At 42.2% G+C, this 19,213-nt stretch overlaps 2 protein-coding genes across 7 annotated transcripts in view; both read left to right on the forward strand.

Moving 5' to 3' along the window:
* cacna1da (calcium voltage-gated channel subunit alpha1 Da) overlaps positions 1–3,853 on the forward strand; it is a 124,822-nt gene extending 120,969 nt beyond the window's left edge. For all 6 annotated transcript variants that reach the window (XM_090205269.1, XM_090205264.1, XM_090205265.1 and 3 more), the window contains one exon: positions 199–3,853. In XM_090205269.1, coding sequence (XP_090061395.1) covers positions 199–504 — 306 coding nt within the window. In that variant the 3' untranslated portion in view covers positions 505–3,853. The remainder of the gene's footprint in view (positions 1–198) is intronic.
* A 9,508-nt stretch (positions 3,854–13,361) lies between these two features.
* The window catches only part of LOC110494954 (voltage-dependent calcium channel subunit alpha-2/delta-3), a 55,259-nt gene continuing 49,407 nt past the window's right edge, over positions 13,362–19,213 (forward strand). The window contains exons 1-2 of the mRNA XM_021570293.3: positions 13,362–14,364; positions 15,745–15,826. Of these exons, the coding sequence (XP_021425968.1) occupies positions 14,243–14,364; positions 15,745–15,826 (204 nt within the window). The 5' untranslated portion in view covers positions 13,362–14,242. The remainder of the gene's footprint in view (positions 14,365–15,744; positions 15,827–19,213) is intronic.

The following is a 19,213-nucleotide window of genomic DNA, read 5'->3' on the forward strand; positions in this document are numbered from 1 at the left end:
TGTGCTCTGAGATGATATATGGAAGTCGTTAGTAGGCTACCACGTTAGTGAGTACAGTATATTACATCTAGCCAGGTGTGGATGGTTTGAACACTCAAACTCATTACGTTTCAGATACACAAACAGGCCTTTTATCGCTACTAACAGTAACTTTAATAATAAACACAATGTGGTCTATTTTCTCCTGTCGCCGGGCAGGTGTTGATATCAGAGGGTCTCGGGAGATACGCCATGGATCCAAAGTTTGTGGCCGCCACCAAGCACGAGATAGCGGACGCGTGCGAGATGACCATCGACGAGATGGAGAGCGCGGCCAGCCACCTGCTGAGCGCTGGCGTGGCGCCGGCGGTTAACGGGGTCCACGTGTACCCCGTCATGAGCGAGCGGGACTACGACCTCCAAGACGCCACGGCCAGTTATAGTGATGAGGAGCCGGAGGTGGAGCTTAGAGTGGTGTACGAGGAGGACCTGGCAGACGAGATGATCTGCATCACCACTTTATAGCATCGGCTGGAGAATAAACGACTAGAAGTGAACTGCTAGCTGTATGTACTCTACTTAATATAGACTACAGCACCGACAGTGGAAAACCCAATGAGAAATGCATCTATTGGCTTATGACCAAAAGAAGTGCCTTTTACATGGAAGAGAAAGGTACCTATGAGGAGAGAGAGAGAGAGAGACACACTGGCTCCGCCCACTTATCCTGTAACTCGCCCTCTGCCAGCCAGGGCATTCACGTCAACGTCTGTCAATCACAGGACCAGGAACCAACCAATCCTGGTGCCAGGAAACTATGCTAGTTCCGCCCTCCCAGACCGGCCCTACTGGCACATGGTGGACCATGCCCGTAGGTCATAGGTTACAGTCTGGAAGTGACACAGGCTCATCAACGAGCCAGTCGCAGATGAGAACATGGAGTGTCAGCGGAGGAGGTGGACCTATTGGCAGAGGGCGTGAGGTACCGGGCCGGGTCATTAAGGGTGTTGACAATCAGATGAAAGATGTCATTCTCCTCTGTCACTTTATTAAGGTTTTGGCATATCATGCAAGTTTTCAATGCAAGCATAGAAAGGCATATCTCCCCCACCTAACCCCCCTCCCCCTAGCTGTTTTAGTTTAAGATTAACCAGTTTAAGTATGCAGGAGATATCAGTCACATTTATAGCATCATCAAACCAGAATTATTCACTGAGTGGTAATGCTGATTGGCTGACAGCATTGGTATATCAGACCGTATGCCACAGGTACGACGAAACATGTATTTTTGCTGCTCTAATTACGTTGGTAACCAGTTTATAATAGCAATAAGGCACCTCAGGGGTTTGTGGTATATGGCCAATATAGTAATTGTATTATTGGACATATACCACACCCCCTCGTGCCTTATTGCTTAAATATACACTTCTGAGGTGACTACTAGCATTTGGGATAAATGCACTAGCAGGCAGGTTGTTTTTAGTCTTAGAATAGCCTGAGAATTAATATTTCATAGTAGATACACTGTAAATGAATTGTATTATATTAACAAACAAAACAAAAAAACTTTGTAAAGAGATGTTCTATATTTTGTAATGATGTACCATTTCAAAAGGTCAGCAATACACGCCGTAATGAGTCCTATTATGCTACCAGGAAAGACGTTCGCTGGCGTTATTATTTTATCAGGTACAATATTCTGAGATGAATTGGTCTTTTTCTTTTGTTGTTGCTCATATGCATCCTTGGCTTGTCTGTGAAAGCGTTTGGTTCTTGGTGTAACAACACAGCTGCACAAGATATGCAAATGTTTTGATTGTGTTTTTTTTAACTTGTTTTATGAGCGAGGGTAAGAAACACTTTGTGCGCCCCTCCAACCACACCAGTACCACAACGTTAAGTCCCCCTTTTTACTAAGGGCATCTTTGTTGGACTTGAAGTTAGCTAGGCTTCAAGGAGGCTACTCCACCTTAATAAAGATGTGATGATAAACATTTGTGTTTGCATATGTTGTGCAGGGCAGGTGCACAGCACGGGAAGGTCAAATGCTTTAGTGCATTGACAACGCTGCTTCGCCCATTTTGAGATTCATTCCACAATTTCATTCATCTCATCTATCCCAACTGAAATGCCTTCTGCTGCTGAAAGAAAACGATATGGTCGAAGAAGTGAGATGAGCGGGGATCTCTGTCGTTCTCAATGCTTGTGTTGGGATTCTTCCTCAATATATGATTCATGCCAGTTAATTCCACCGAACCCTTTCAAACGGAATCATCCTAATCACTTGGCCTTCATGTTGTTGTTGCTGTGTGAGGCTTGTGACAGACTGAGCCTGTGTGAGCCAGGATAGACCGGATTGGCATGGTAGCTGACTGGTGAGGCACGTAATTCATCAGGGGTGTTCATAGGACAGATGAGACCTTAATGAGGCATCATGGTCTAGGTGGGTCCACAGTCTCTGCCATTGTTCTCTTTTTTTCTGTTGTGTTGTCGTGTCTTATTGGGTTTAAGCTGAGAGAGAGGCTAAGCAATACTAAACCCCACTCTTCTCCGCGTCTCTCCGGCTTCTCTCTGCATACGCTATACCACGTGGTGGTCCAGCACCGTCTGGGGAAAACATATCAGCCTCCCTCTCAACCAACCAGTCTCTTTCCCACAGTGAGCTTCTCCTTCCAATGAGAAGGGAGCGTTTGTACTGCGGCTCGTTTTTACCAGAAAACTCCACTCTTGTGGATCTTGACGAAAGTTGAAAATTGATGGACCACAAAATGACTTTACGCAAACAGACAAAAATATAGACGACAAAGGATCAAGCTTTTTTTCCCCAGGCGCTGCCCTGGAGATTTTGAATAAGCTCAGACGATGGGTAGGTGAGGAGACGTGTGATCTGTAGTTCATGAGGGTTTGATTTGTAGTTCACGAGTTCGCAATGCGTTCTCAGTCAACCGAATACTGTCGTGAAAATGTAGGTTTTCCACTTTGCGTGCACATTGAAAGGGCTCTTTGAATCGTTTGTGAGTTTAAAAAAAAAAAAAAAGTGTTCTGGTCTTTTTGTTGATAACTATCTTGTGAAAGGACCAATGCGAATTCCAGGCACATTGTACTATTCGTAGCAATTACTGAACTGAAAATATGCATTGTTTTGTAAACACTTGTGTTAAGCAAAAGATAAAACCAATTTACTTTTACCTCATGTCAGGGATTCCTGAAAAAAGAAAAGAGAAAATGAGTTGGTTCTATACCAATGGTATTTAAATATTAGCACATAGCTGTTTGTCTTTGCACAAGTAACTGTATAGTACCAATGTTTCTCATTTTTCTATACAAATGTTTGTGTATTAAGGTGAGACAATTTTGTACTTTTTTGTGACTGTGTGTATGGTTTAGTGAAATCTATATTTGTCATTTACACCTCACCTGACATTGCTGGGACAGAAATATGAAAGAACCAATGAAATATAACATTTTCAAGGTGCACTGTTCCTCTGTTTGTGGGTTAAAAATGGTCATATACCTGTGGTAATATACCAGTTTACAGAGAAAGACTTGTTGCATCGTTTTCCTTCTATCATTATAATTATTAGGATTACTATTACTACTATTACTGTTATTAAATATGTAATAAAACAAATGTATGGAAAGACCCGTGGCAATGTTCTCTACTTGAAAGTCCCCCCAAAATTTGCTCTGTAATGTTTTTATTCAGTAAACATGATTTATCTTAGTAGCAAATGCGTTATTTTGACATTCTAGGTTTTGTATTAACACATTTTTTTTTTGTATTTTCCCATTTTATTTTGGCCTTGAAATCATTTGAATCGATGATATTTTATTTTCTAATGATTATTACTGAATAAACTTACACTGAAATTCTGCGCTGTCCTTTATCGCTGCTTTGTTTGAGAAATCGTACATTTTAATGTATTCTGTACCGTTTTCATAGTCTTTTACATTTACCATGACAACAATGTAACAATGCATTCTACAGTTGACATACATTCTGCAACCTACTATAGACAAAATACCAGGGTTGTGGTCAATTTGAATAGAATGCAGGCAATTCTGTCTGTCACACCCCATTCTGAATGTAATATTAAAATCAAACTCTATATTTGTTTGGTTATGATAAGGTACGACGGTCATATAAATCACCTTATTAAGGTATGATTAAGTTTTACAAATGAGGTATGTTTCTTCTTTTTTTTTATGTCTGAGAACATATAAGTGACACTATTGGTGCTGCTGGTGCAATCAATGGTTGGATGTATCTGTATGTCTGTATGTGTTCAGCTGAGGGAGACTGTTGTTGATGGTGCCTTTGGTGGCCTGCATCGCTGACCCACCATCAGAAGGCCCAGAGCAGGTGTATCTCCAAAACTAGACAAGACACAACACCGTTATCCCGACTGTTACTGTCATGCATTTAGTTGTGTATCAAATGGCTTCAACATTTATTCAATGTTTATAACACAATTGTGCATGTTGAACAGCAGCTATTCAGTGGGGGAAATATGAATGAGACGAGGTAGCAGTGAGCCACTGCCCTCACTTGTGCTATCAGAGGACATCAGCCTTCTTCCCACCGTACCTTCTCCGCTATGCAATCCGGTTTCCGAGCTGGTCACGGGTGCACCTCAGCCACGCTCAAGGTCCTAAACGATATAACTACAATCGATAAAAAAACAGCACTGTGCAGCCGTCTTCATCGACCTGGTCAAGGCTTTCGACTCTTGTCAATCACCGTATTCTTATCGATCGGCAGACTCAACAGCCTTGGATTCTCTAATGACTGCCTCACCTGGTTCACTAACTACTTCTCACATAGAGTTCAGCGTGTCAAATCGGAGGGCCTGTTGTCCGGACCTCTGGCAGTCTCTATGGGGGTGCCACAGGGTTCAATTCTCAGGCCGACTCTTCTCTGTATATATCAATGATGTCACTCTTGCTGCGGGTGATTCTTTGATCCACCTCTACGCAGATGCCACCATTCTGTATACATCTGGCTCTTCTTTGGACACTGTGTTAATAACAAACCTCCAAACGAGCTTCAATGCCGTTCAACACTCCTTCCGTGGCCTCCAACTGCTCTTAAATGCTAGTAAAACTAAATGCATGCTCTTCAAACGATCGCTGCCCGCGCCCGCCCGCCTAGCGTCACTACTCTGGACGGTTCTGACTTAGGTATTTATAGTTGTCCACATATTCTATGTGTCTGGCAAGACTGTAAACTCTCCTTCCAGACTCATATTAAGCATCTCCAATCCAAAGTTACATTTAGAATCAGCTTCCTATTTCGCAACAAAGCCTCCTTCACGCATTCTGCCAAACATACCCTCATAAAACTGACTATCCTGCCGATCCTTGACTCCGGTGATGTCATTTACAAATAGCCTCCAACACTCTACTCAGCAAATTGGATCCAGTCTATCACAGTGCCATCCGTTTTGTCACCAATGCCCCATATACTACCCACCATTGCGACCTGTATGCTCTGGTTGGCTGGTCCTCACTAGATATTTGTCGCCAAACCCACTGGCTCCAGGTCATCTATAAGTCTTTGCTAGGTAGAGCTCTGGCCTTATCTCAGCTCAATGGTCTCAATAGCAGCACCCACCCGTAGCACGTGCTCCATAAGGTATATTTCACTTGTCATCCCCAAAGCCAACACCTCTTTGGCTGCCTTTCCTTCCAGTTCTCTGCTGCCAATGACTGGAACGAATTGCAAATATCACTGAAGTTGGAGACATATCTCCCTCACTAACTTCAAGCATTGGCTGTCAGAGCAGCTTACCCATCGCTGCAGCTGTACACAGCCCATCTGTAAATAGCCCACCCAACCAACTACCTACCTCATCCCCATATTTGTTTTTTTGTTTTTTTCTTCTCTTTTGCACACCAGTATTTCTACTTGCACATCCTCATCTGCACATCTATCACTCCAGTGTTAATTGCTAAATTGTAGTTACTTCGCAACTATTGGCCTATTTATTGCCTTACTTCCCTACTTAATTTGCGCACACTGTATATAGATTTTCTCTTGTGTTATTGACTGTACATTTGTTTATTCCATGTGTAACTCTTTGTTGTTGTTTGTGTCACACTGCTTTGCTTTATCTTGGCAAGGTCACAGTTGTAAATGAGAACTTTTTCTCAACTGGCCTACCTGGTTATATAAAGGTGAAATAGAAAAATAAATCAAAAATCAGCATGCCTTAAGAAGCCAATAAAGACAGGGAAATTGAATTATCATTGATCTCCACTAGAAGGAGCCTGTGGAATGTGCCTACGAGTGTCTAGTTTGTGGTAAGGAGTATTGCGTTGGTCGTTCGACAGATTAGTGTCTAAATGAATATTCTATCTATGTATTGGTAGGCCTATTTGGTCGGCATTTTCTCAGCCTCACAAAGCAGTGGTGCCATTTAGACTGCTGGCTGGCGACAATAATGTAAAACTTTGCATGTCGTAGAATAGATGGCCGCCAATAGATGTTTTAGAGTAGCCTATACTGTACAACTGTCTTGTATAGCCCGCCCTACCTGAACGGTATTTTTTTTAAACCTATATTTAACTAGGCAAGTTAGTAAAGAACAAATTCTTATTTTCAATGACGGCCTAGTGGGTTAACTGCCTTGTTCAGGAGCAGAACGACTGATTTTTACCTTGTCAGCTCAGGGATTCCATCTTGCAACCTTTCCCTTACTAGTTCAACGCTCTAACCACTAGGCTACCTGCCTCCCAGGGATTCGATCTTGCAACCTTTCAATTACATGAGCGTCCTCGAGCTCTCTCCCAGCTTGGATGGAAAGTTGTTGTGCATTAAACCAGTCTATTATTAATGCCAAATAATGCAGTCATTCCACCTTAAAATAAATAGCCTACTAGGCAATGTTTTATTATGCATTGTAGCCTAATATCTATACTGTATTTAGCTGATATTTATCAACTGTATATACAAATTACACATCAAATAGCCTAACAATGAGGGAAAAAGTAGTCGGCTTGAGGATCAATTCAGCCACTTGTTGAACTCAGCGGGTTTTTTTCTGCCTAATAGCCTACAAAATGGGCTGCAATATTCAAGGTAAATGAAATTCAATTTGAGAGACTTCCCTGGTCTCCTGAAGTCCTCCTTGCTGCTTCTCTCTCTGCCTGGCTTTCTCTTAGACTTTATTCTATCTCTGTCTGTGTTTGTCTCTCTCTTTTTTCTTTTACATCGAGCCCTATAGTAGATACATTAATTAGGCAGTTGCAACTGCGTCGCCTTGGATTTTTGTGAGCAACTGTTTTACCGAGGCCTGTAGCTCCAGGGCCGGAAATATAGACGGTACATTGAGTGGACCTACCTGTCTCGAGGTGTACATGAGCTTTGAGTGCATTTAAGGGGCTTTCACACCGAATAGTTTGGTAGTGGTTTTCCCAAACTGTGGTGAGTTTACTCCCTTAGTTTGGTTTGTTTGGACTGTTGTGAATACCGTATCTACACTCGGGAGCGCACTAAACAACGCATCATAGTTTGCTAAAAAATGGGGGTCTCGGTACGATTCAATTCGTACTGGAAAATAACCAGAAACGCACAGTATTATTAGCTGTTTGACTGCAAGCATTTGATGAAAGCCTATTCACGTCGCAGCTAGAGCGGCTTTTGCGCTGTTTCCTCCCTTATGTTCAAATCAAATCCAATTGTATTTGTCATATGCACCGAATACAACCTTACCGTGAAATGCTTACAAGCCCTTAACCAACAATGCAGTTTTAAGAAAACAGAGTTAAGAAAATATTTACTAAATAAACTAAAGTAAAAAAAATATATAAATAAAAAGTAACACAATAAAATAACAATAATGAGGCTATATACAAGGAGTACCGGTACAGAGTCAATGTTGGGTTACAGGTTAGTCGAGGTAATTTATACAAGTGCATAGACAATAAACAGCGAGTAGCAGCAGTGTAAAAAAAAAGGGGGGAGGGGTGTCAATGCAAATTGTCCGGATGGCCATTTCATTAATTGTTCACTTAATAATATATAATTAAAGGGGTGCGTGACTGGCTGCAGGGAAGTCAGAAGCAGGAGAGCAGAACTGGGTATTAACCGGAACAGTTTAATAGTAAAACCAATGGCATCCAGAAATAACAAAATACGGGTACAAACAGAAACGTCGGGAACCAGTCAATAGTACACAAGCACTTACAACAAACAATTTCACACACAGACATGGGGGAACAGAGGGTTAAATACCAGACACGTAATGAGGGAATGAAAACCAGGTATGTGGGAAAACAAGACGAAACAAATGGAAAATTAAAGGTGGATCCGCGATGGCTAGAAGACCGGTGACGTTGACCGCCGAACACCGCCCGAACAAGTAGAGGAACCGACTTCGGTAGAAGTCGTGACAATAATACTGAACATTCACTTTTAAACTTGGCGCTCTGGTACTGCTTCCCGTGCTGTAGCAGAGAGAACAGTCTATGACTGGTTGACTGGAGTCTTTGACCATTTTTTTGCCTTCCTCTGACACCACGTAGTATATACTGTAGCTCCTGGATGGCAGGAAGCTTGGCACAAGTGACGTACTGTGCCGTACGCACTATCCTCTGTAGTGCTTTATGGTCGGATGCCGAGCAGTTGCCATACCAGGAGGTGATGCCTTCAGTCAGGATGCTCTCGAGGTGCAGCTGTAGAACTTTTTGAGGATCTGCGGACCCATGCCAAATTCTATCAGTCTCCTGAGTGGGAAAAGGTGTTGTCGTGCCCTCTTCACAATTTTCTTGGTGTGTTTGGACCATGATAGTTTGTTGGTGATGTGGACACCAAGTTTCAAGCCACAAGCATAAACTAGCTCACTGAGGTATAAAAGCAGTGGCTCATTAAGACGACTGACTGAACTGACTCAACTGAATACGTCCGTCCCCCACTCAACTCTAGCTGCGCAACATACATCATCATTTTTGGGTAGGGGTGTCCATAATTCGCATCACCTCTTCCTGGTCTGAAAGGAGATATTGTAGGTCCCAGTTGCTTGCACACCACAAACATCCTCTCTATGCAAATCAGATTATCAGAAGGAACAGTGTATTAGTGTAACTTCAAAATGTTGTTGCCTGGATATGATTGCATTGATTGATTAACATGAATCAAGGGAGAACTTGTTTTAATTAATTCATTGAGAATTGTTTTTAGTATTTAAATTATTAATTGATTAAAAATAATGTTTCAACTAGATGGCTATAAGAAACAAATTAAAATGAACAAAATCAACATGGTCTCACATGACAAAATGTGAATGTTTAAAAGGTGAACATTTTAAATACAGTCATACGGTGTCACACCCTGACTGTAGAGATCCTTTTATTCTCTATGTTTGTTTGGTCAGGGTGTGACTCGGGTGGGAAACTCTATGTTCTTTGTTTATATGTTTTGGCAGGGTGTGACTCCGGTGGGAAACTCTATGTTCTTTGTTTATATGTTTTGGCAGGGTGTGGTTCTCAATCAGGGACAGCAGTCTATCATTGTCTCTGATTGGGAATCATACTTAGGCAGCCTTTTTTTCTTTTTGTATTTGTGTGTATTTGTCTTTGTTAGGGGCATTATAGCCTAAGTAAGCTTCACGGTCGTTTCCTTGTTCTTTGTTTTGTTGGCGACATTTACCAATAAAAGAAATGTACGCTCACCTCGCTGCACCTTGGTCCGGTAATTTTCAAGACGACGTTCGTGATATATGGTTTTACTTTACAGAAAGGCCATGTTTGTAAAAAAGGAATTATTGTCTTCCATGTCGATGAGTATACCAGTCAAATTTCCATGGTGTATGTTTCTATGTCTGTTCTACTTATTCTACTTCTATGTCCCAGACGGTTCTGAGAGCCACTCACCAAACAGAGCCACAGAGAATCCCTCCATGACGCAGTCGGTTCCGTCCAAGGGAGAAGTACCCCAGAGCGTTGTTGACCACAGACAGAATCCCGCCGGTCAGCACTGTCCCCAGGTCAGCTACAGCCATGTTGACCAGGGCATAGTTCAGAGGCTGCCTCAGCTGCTTGTTAATCAGCAACAATACAATCACCGTGGAGTTCAACACGATGGTCACTATGGTGAACATCACTATGACGACAGAGGGAAGGTTGAAGCCAGCGCGATGCAGGAGCTCCTCGCCCTCGGGGGGAGAGAGGCTGGGAGCTGCATCATGGGTAGGCTACGGAATGACCAAGAACACACACTCTCCAACACCTTTTCCAGGCTGGTACAATCTCTTAGTGGTGATAATGTAACAGCCCCACTTCTCCACAGGTCTCATACACTCTATTATTGTTTATAGAATCCCACACCACTCAATCTAAGGGTATTTTGTATTTTATTAGGGTCCCCATTAGCTGTTGCAAAAGTACCAGCTACTCTTCCTGGGGGTCCACACAAAACATGAAACATGACATAATACAGAACAAAAATGGAAAATAACAGCTCAAGGACAGAACTACATCAATTTACAGACTGAGACACGGAGAGTGGCGTCTCTATCGGATATTAGGTGTTCTAAGTCGTGCGGTGTAATATCCCACAGATCCGGATTTAGCAAAGAGTAATTCCCTCAGTCGGAGATCCTTTATCCCGCTCTGCTACTGATTGTAGAACAAGTTGGCTCTCAGGAACTGCAAGTACCCTCACAGGAATGCGTGCATTACATGACTCCAGTCAATGTGATGGGAATTGTATTCTTCCCCTGATCCCCTTTCCTTCTCTGACACCCTTGATGAAAAAGTTTGTGATGCTCCAGATAGGGGCCATCTGGAAAATGTCTGATCACCTACGCTTTTGTGCTGTCCCTGCCCTGCTGTCACAACAGTGTTAATTGGCAAAGCACTCATGAATGAAACACACACGCGCGCACACACACACACACACACACTGTCAGCGATTGGGTGCAGAGTGAAAGCGGAGTCAGGCGCAGGAGACAGGTATAGAGTAATCCAACTGAGTTTACTCAAAGAATAAAGCTAAATTCCAAAAATGGAACATACAACAAAACTCTAACACAAACACAACCACTAATGACATAAACAATCACGGACAGAACAGGAATGTATGTCAGATGGTTAAATAGGGAATGTAATGACGGAATGTAAAACAGGTGTGTATGTAATCAGACAAAACAAAACGAAACAGAAAAATGGATCGGTAGTGACTAGAAAGCCGGTGACGTCGACCGCCGAACACCACCCGAACAAGGAGAAGGGCCGACTTCGGCGGAAGTCGTGACACACACACTCACGGGGGTCAGTGAAAGTTGAACTTCCTTACTTATCTAGAACAGAGCTGTGTGTGTGTTACTATTCAGTGTATTTACTTTCTGTAACACTTTTCATAAGATAATGTGTGTTTTATCTATTACGCTTTTTTTTATTTTGTCTTATGATAACCTTGGACTCTAATTTGAATTTAGATGAAGCAGGGAGAATGTTCGAGATTGATGTCGAAATTGGATGTATATCCATGTCGAGAAACTACTTCAAAATCGTCCACTAGGGGCAACAGTGAGCACTATTACCATCAAGTAGGCTTGGGTTTTGCTAGGGTGTTGTGGACTGGGTGGCGGATGGTCGGAATCCCATGACTCTGGATCAGAATTAGTTTGAACCCTATCCCAACCTTAACTCTTACCTTCACCATTTGGAATCAATGCCTTAACTTAACTTCGAAATGTGACGTTTGGAGAAATGGAATGATATAGAGCAGCAGGAGCAACAAAAACACTTTGAAATGTGTCTTTAGGAGAACTTGGATAAACGTCTAATTCTGCAGTGAGACTGTGAGAGCTTGTTGAGATTAATTTTCATTTTTCAGGGGGTGCTTCAACACCCTTAGCACCCTTATCTGCGGTGGCTATGGTTGTCAGAACAATCCTCATTGTAAGAAGATAGATATGATACCTTTAAAGTAGACTACACTTCAATAAAGGGTATTTGACTGTGACTGGATGGTTAGAGTTGGTTTGCAAGAAAGAAAGAAACATAGGGATATAGGGTACCCTATTCCCTATTGTGCACTAGTTTTGACCAGGACCCATAGGGCTGTGGTCAAAAGCAGTGCACTATATAGGGAATATGGTACCATTTAGGAAGCATCCATATAGGGTACAAGACTATTCAGAATTGGACACGACTGGCTGTGTGGTAGAGACACTTCCTGAGCCATATAAAATGTCTCGCTTTGCAATGACTTGCGCGAAAATCAGCACCTGGGACAGCGCCTCCAGCAACTACACTGAAATCAGACCCATGGACAGTTCCGTTGATGGCGGCAGCTCATTAATGGCGAGGCTGTTTCTACATGGGCTTACGGTACTCTACATTATTGAAGTATAATATAGGGGGGAATTAATAAAGAGAGCTATTCAATGCCGTGTTCTTATACGAGTTTAACCGGCTATATCTATCCTATATGTTGCCAATAGTTGAGTTTATTGGAACAAAATCCCTCTCACTGAATAGGCCTATGTGGCGCCGGTCTTGAGTGCAACTCGGATAAAGTGTCGCGGAACGCGGGTAAACTTTTTATTTGAAGTCGATAGTTAATTAAAAGCAGCGACTCTCCTCGCACTCGATGTGATTGCGGCCCCGACAGAGGAGAGGCTGTGACCGCGTGCCGTAGCGGTTGATATTATCCATCATCATGAGCCTTATCTGCACGTTCCCAGCCTGGCAGAGGCTCCTCGCGCCTTTGATGTACGACGTAATTACCAAGCTAATAATGGCCTAGCGCCGAAACGCTGCATGCGTGGCGGGAAATCCATCCGCCTTGACATCATTATCACGTTTAGAAAGAGGACCTCTCGAGTACTTCAGAAAGGAGAGGGTTCTGTTTGATACACAAAGTGGCCAATGACATAACTGTGAGCACAAATTTAGTTTTAAAAGCAGTGTTGGAAAATGTGGCCTAAGAGGACATCCTCATAGAGGACAGTTTGGTAATTGACCAGTGAAAAATATGGGCTATCTTCCATATTGTGGGCTAGCCCACTCCCAACATTAACTCTAATATGCATTTAGTCTTGCTGACTGAAACAATTTGTAATGGGAATTCACATAGGCCTATGCACTGCAGTGTATGACATTGTGGCTATAGCCCACCTAAAACATGCACTTAATGCTGAGTCTCTTAGGTTATCTGTAAGTAATCAAAACTTGTCATGAAAACAATTTCATGAAAAATCGCTTAAAATGTGGAGCCTGCGCATTAGGTCAAAGTACGAGCGGAATACAACTAGGCCACTTTATCAATGTCTTGACATACACATCGATCTTTGATTAGCCTAATAAACGCTTAATCAGTCATGTCGATTTAATGGAAGGTGTGCGTATTGCATGGTTCTATCGTTTCATCCACTACCGACTTGAAAGACAACGAGCGGTAGCCCAGGCGGTGCAATCTGCCTCAAACAGCAAAGTAACGTCTAAAACACTCCAGGAAGCAAAAATCAGGTCAAAGCTATTTTGAGTCAAATTCACATCTGGAAGACTGTAGGAAGAAAATGCTATCTAGGCCGAGAACTCTCATGCTTATTCAGAATGTATGCGCCATAGGAATACATTTAGTTTCTGCGGTAATGTTCTCGGTACTGTGGTCCCTCCTCGAAGCGCGAGTGTCGATCCGTCACGCTGCACTGCCTTGAATGAACCCGTCGAATCCCCCTGTGATGCACGCGCGCGCTCCCGCGTGAAAGTTTCGTGTTTTACCTCTTCACCTTTTCACCTTCTTTCCGGGGTTCTTACAGCAAGTGATGCGGCTAGGTTACCCCCCACACACATATTGGTTCTTTTCGCTCATGCTCTCTCGCGCCCTGCTTCGCGCTCTTTGCTCTACCTGCAACACCTCGTTTTACTCCCCCAGTGTTCCCTGGGATAGCAACTGAGGTGGTTTTCAGATTGAGCTCCGCAAATCTGGGAAAATCCCCACGAGAGAATATCGTCATTTGCTTGAGAGACGATAACAGCAATTGTAATGTTTTCCAGAAATGGAGGCTTGACTTGAGTCTCTTGCTGTTCCTCCCTGTACCGACATTCATAGTTCAACCATCTCCTTCAGCACGCGGGTCCCTTCAGGAGTGACAACTGGCACCTTGGACGCGGGACTGGCGCGAGGGAGGCGGCACGAATGTGCCGGGTCTGTATGTGCTGCTTTTCGCGCTGAGTGCGTTTTCGGGACTAGTAAAATAAGAGCTTGCGCGTGCCATTGTACCGGGTTCGGTTGTCGGGAAGACTCGTGAAGATGCTGTGGAATTGGAGGATCCTCTTTCCACACGTGTGCTGCGCCAGCTTCCTTCTGTCCTGGATTATGCTGGGCACGGTGGTAGAGGTGATGGGGTCCCAGCCAGGGATTCCTCTCTCAGTGTGAGTGGAAGGTTTCATATCCATATTTTACAACCTTTCAGGTACTCAGTAAGTCACACCTCTGCATATTGCTGAGTTTTTCAGCTTCTAGATTACCTGAAGTGTGTAAGTAGTGGACTTGTTATATAAACAAATGTAAACAAGCAGCATGTAACATTGTAACAACAACAAGCATAATAATAATAATAATAATAATGTATGTTGTTTGTAAATTATTTATTAGTGTTGGTGTCCAAATAAATACATTAAAAAAATGGGCGTACTCTTTACCCTATAATATCTGGCATGATAAAAAATAATAGCTCAAATCAACACATGGATAATAAGTACACACCATTTAAATGTAGCCTACAGATGTCTTTATTTTAAACATAGTGTTGTCTTTGATACACATATGTCTAAAATCGCTGCTATACACAATACTGCACTTGCCATTTTCATGTTCCAGGTTAAGCCTGACTGCATTGAGACACCACAGTCTGAAACAGTCTAAAGGCTACTTGGGAAGACTTGGGCAACATTTTGCATCCACTTTCTCCACATAAATGATCAGTTTATAGCACATCAATACGCACCAAATAAACATTAGCAAACAGCTACATTGAATGAAGTACTTGTCTACAATGTAGAGCATTTGCCTTATTGTTGGTGGACTCGGTCCTCTCAGCTCAAACTCAACACGCTCCAACAATTTATTTCTTATATGAGGGTCTTGTGGTTTTTCGAGAACAGGAGTATCTTCAAGAACATAGTTTATCCTCAGCCATATGACACACAGACAATAGATATCCATGGATCTATGATTTTATCTAGATATCCATGGATCTATGATTTTATCTAGATATCCATGTATCTATGATTTTATCTAGATATCCATGGATCTATGATTTTATCTAGATATCCATGGATCTATGATTTTATCTAGATATCCATGTATCTATGATTTTATCTAGATATCCATGGATCTATGATTTTATCTAGATATCCATGGATCTATGATTTTATCTAGATATCCATGGATCTATGATTTTATCTAGATATCCATGGATCTATGATTTTATCCAGATATCCATGGATCTATGATTTTATCTAGATATCCATGGATCTATGATTTTATCCAGATATCCATGGATCTATGATTTTATCTAGATATCCATATGGATGTATGATTTTATCCAGATATCCATGGATCTATGATTTTATCTAGATATCCATGGATCTATGATTTTATCTAGATATCCATGGATCTATGATTTCATGCGTAGAGATTTGATTTGAAATGTCTTACTGACATAATGTGTGTGATCTCACCAAGTCAACTATTTTCACCTGTTAAAATACCAAAATATCACAATGTAGAAATGTTCTGTTCGCTTCCAGGGTGAAGTTATGGGCCTCAGCGTTTGGTGGAGAAATTAAATCAATTTCTGCAAAATACTCTGGATCCCAGCTGCTGCAGAAGGTATCTCTTTCTTCCCTCAATCTTCCTTATACTCATTCCTGCCCACGCACACACACATTTTCACGTTATGGTGAGCTCATGCACACACGCACGCAAGCACGCACGCACACACACACGCACACACGCACGCACACACACACACACACACACACACACACACACTGTACGCTGTAATGCTGCATACTCCTTTAATGACTGCTGATACAATTCTGTGTCCCAGTTAAATATGGATGTTGGGTCAGAAAGGACTCAGGTGTGTTGTACAGAGGCCCGTGTGTGTGTGTGTGTGTGTGTGTGTGTGTGTGTGTGTGTGTGTGTGTGTGTGTGTGTGTGTGTGTGTGTGTGTGTGTGTGTGTACTGGACATGGCCCATTAACCACAGCACTGTTTCTTCTCTAATCTCATTTCCAGTTCACTCTCTGGAGTCAAGAGTTTCAACCCCAGGATATGAATGGGACAAGGAGACACATTTAATACAAGTGTGTGGAGTGGAATAGGCTGGGATGGGTTGGAGTCAATAGGTGGGGTTCAGATAGAGAGAGGGGGGGCAATAGCGGGATCAAGAGAGAGAAAGAGATAAAGAGAGATGGGTTTGGAGGCGATAGGTGGGGTTATGAGAGTGAGGGGGGGGAATAGAGAGAACAAGAGAGAGAGAGAGATAAAGAGAGATGGGTTTGCAGAAAACCCCCTAAGTGAAAGTAAATGACCACTTGGGGGCAGATGTGGGCTCTCCAGTGTGAAAAGAGGTACTGTTGTGTACACTACAGCACCTGTCATCCAAGTAGAGGCAATGCATGCTGGTCAGTGTTGAAAGTTTCCAGTAGCTTTCCCAAAATGCCCAGTTTTTCAGGAATCTCAATTGGAAGATTAAAGGAAATAAGCAGAAAATTGTGAATCTTCCAATCAGGATTTCTGGAAAATCTGTGAATCTTCAAAAATGAACCAGAATTTTGAAACCCTAATGCGGGAGCCAGGGCTCTGGCTGGGCCTGTGTGTGTCTCACAGTACTTCAGGGAGGGCAAACTCTTGTAACAATAAGATGTGTTCCTTGGAGTTTCCATTGGCAATCTATTGTTTGTGTGGTTGTAATGTTGATAGGTTACGTTAAAAGAAAAGCATGTGTGTTCTCTTGGCAATGTGGTCAGTGTTATTGGCATTATGGAGTCTGAGCACTATGTACAGCACCTTCAGAAAGTCTTCACACCCCTGGACTTATTACACATGTGGTTGTGTTACAGCCTGAATTCAAAATGGATTTAATCTCTTGTTTTTCTCACCCGTCTACAGACAATAACCCGTAATGAAAAATAGAAAACGTGATTTTTTTAAATTGTTGCAAATGTATTGAAAATGAAATACGGAAATATCTCATTTGCGTAAGTATTCACACCCTTGAGTCAATGCTTTGTAGAAGCACCATTGGCTGCGATTACAGCTGTGAGTCTTTCTGGGTAAGTCTCTAAGAGCTTTGGAGACCTGTAATTGTACAATATTTGCCCAATATTCTAATTCAAAATTCTTCAAGCTCTGTCAAGTTGATTGTTGATCATCGCTAGACAGGCATTTTCATGTCTTGCAATATATTTTCAAGACGATTTTAAGTCAAAACTGTAACTATGCCACTCAGGAACATTCAATATCATCTTGGTAAGCAACTGTTTTTTAAGTTGGTGTCCTGCTGAAAGGTGAATTCGTCTCCCAGTGTCTGTTGGAAAGCAGACTGTACGAATCATGCACAAATCAAGTTTTCCTCTAGGATTTTTGCCTGTGCTTATAGTTGTATACCGTTTCTTTTTATCCTGAAAGATTCCTTAGGCCATTTCGATAACAAGCATACACATAACATGATGCAGCCACCCTCATGCTTGAAAATATGAAGAATGGTACTCAGTGATGTGATGTGTTGGATTTTCCTCAAATATAATGCTTTGTGTTCAGGACAAAAAGTTAATTTCTTTGCCACATTTTTTGCAAAATAGTTGTGGCAAAAAGGATGCATGTTTTGGAATATTTTGTACTCTGTACAGGTTTCCTTCTTTTCATTCTGTAATTGAAGTTAGTCTTGTGGAGTAACTACAATGTGGTTGATCAGTTTTCTCAGTTTTCTCAAATCACAACTATTAAACTCTTAACGGTTTTAAAATGGATTGGCTGAATACCCAGGGCGCCAGGTGGTTGGAGTTGTCGACCAAGCAGCTTGACAGTGATATGATGCCAAGTTTTTGAACTAGCGGTAGTTTCTTTGGGACGATATATGAAGCCATCTGAGCATTTGAACAACAGCACAAATACACCTGTTTCACTTTTGCATGTCAAAAACCGAATGACCCCTGCTGCACATGCTGCCACTGTTTTGAACAGATTAGAGCAGCCAGTTCACGAATGAACGAGTGCACCAGAGAAAACGCAATACGAACGCAGATGCAATAAGTGAAAACACATGATCTAAAAGGGGATAGACAGCTAACATAAGGTCACAACGCATGATGCGCTAGCCAGTTTACGTTCATTCTGAAATAGCTTCATATTTCCAAGTTAGTCAGATATGAGTTAAGAAAGACTTGAAATTGGCAGGGGAGCTAACAAAAGCAAGCTTAATAAAGGTACATAACTGATTCATTTTAACCCCAGAAATTGACCAAACTATTTCTCAATGTTTCTCAAAAATTACTGTAGCTGGCTAATTAATTTGATCGTGCTTTGTAATACACCCGGTTTTGTGCTGTTTTAGTCCACACATGCCGCCCTGTCACCTACAGTAGAACCTGACAAACAACATCGGGGGAAACAATAAAATTGGTCGTGCTTTTTTGTCCCACCACATCTTCAATAAGAAGGTTCTAGCTAGTATATCCCTCTGTCCTTCCACTCTTGCTGGATGTAGTTGTCCAGTTTATCAGGTCCCAGGCTCCCATGACTGTTAGGATGATTTATTTACAAGTGAATTACAACTTGTACCTGATGGAGCAGATCTAGTCAGGTGCGGAAGTAAGCCATCTGGCGCGAGAGACTCATTGGGAGGAGACTAGAGCAGACCCAGAAGATCTGACTGAATGCACATTTGAGCGCCCCAGGACGGTCCATTTATTTGGTGCTGCTATAATTCATACTATGAAATCCTGCGATTTGAAATCCTGCGATATGAAATCCTGCGATTTCATTGGGGCAGTTCCCCTTCATAGCAAATAGCTGGCAACACAATCCAAGCAATGTTCGCATTAGTTATATAATCTAGATTTTTGTATGAAAATATTGTGTATTTATTTTGACTAATCAAAAGTTTTAAACTTTTTTATTTTTTTACCAATCACAAGTGGGGCATCGCCCCTAACACTCTAACGGGCGAGCCGCCACTGGTGAAATCCCTGAGCAGTTTCATTCCTCTCCT

This window comes from Oncorhynchus mykiss, chromosome 17 (assembly GCF_057628025.1).
Source record: "Oncorhynchus mykiss isolate SJ-2025 chromosome 17, ASM5762802v1, whole genome shotgun sequence".
Classification (NCBI taxonomy): Eukaryota; Metazoa; Chordata; class Actinopteri; order Salmoniformes; family Salmonidae; genus Oncorhynchus; species Oncorhynchus mykiss.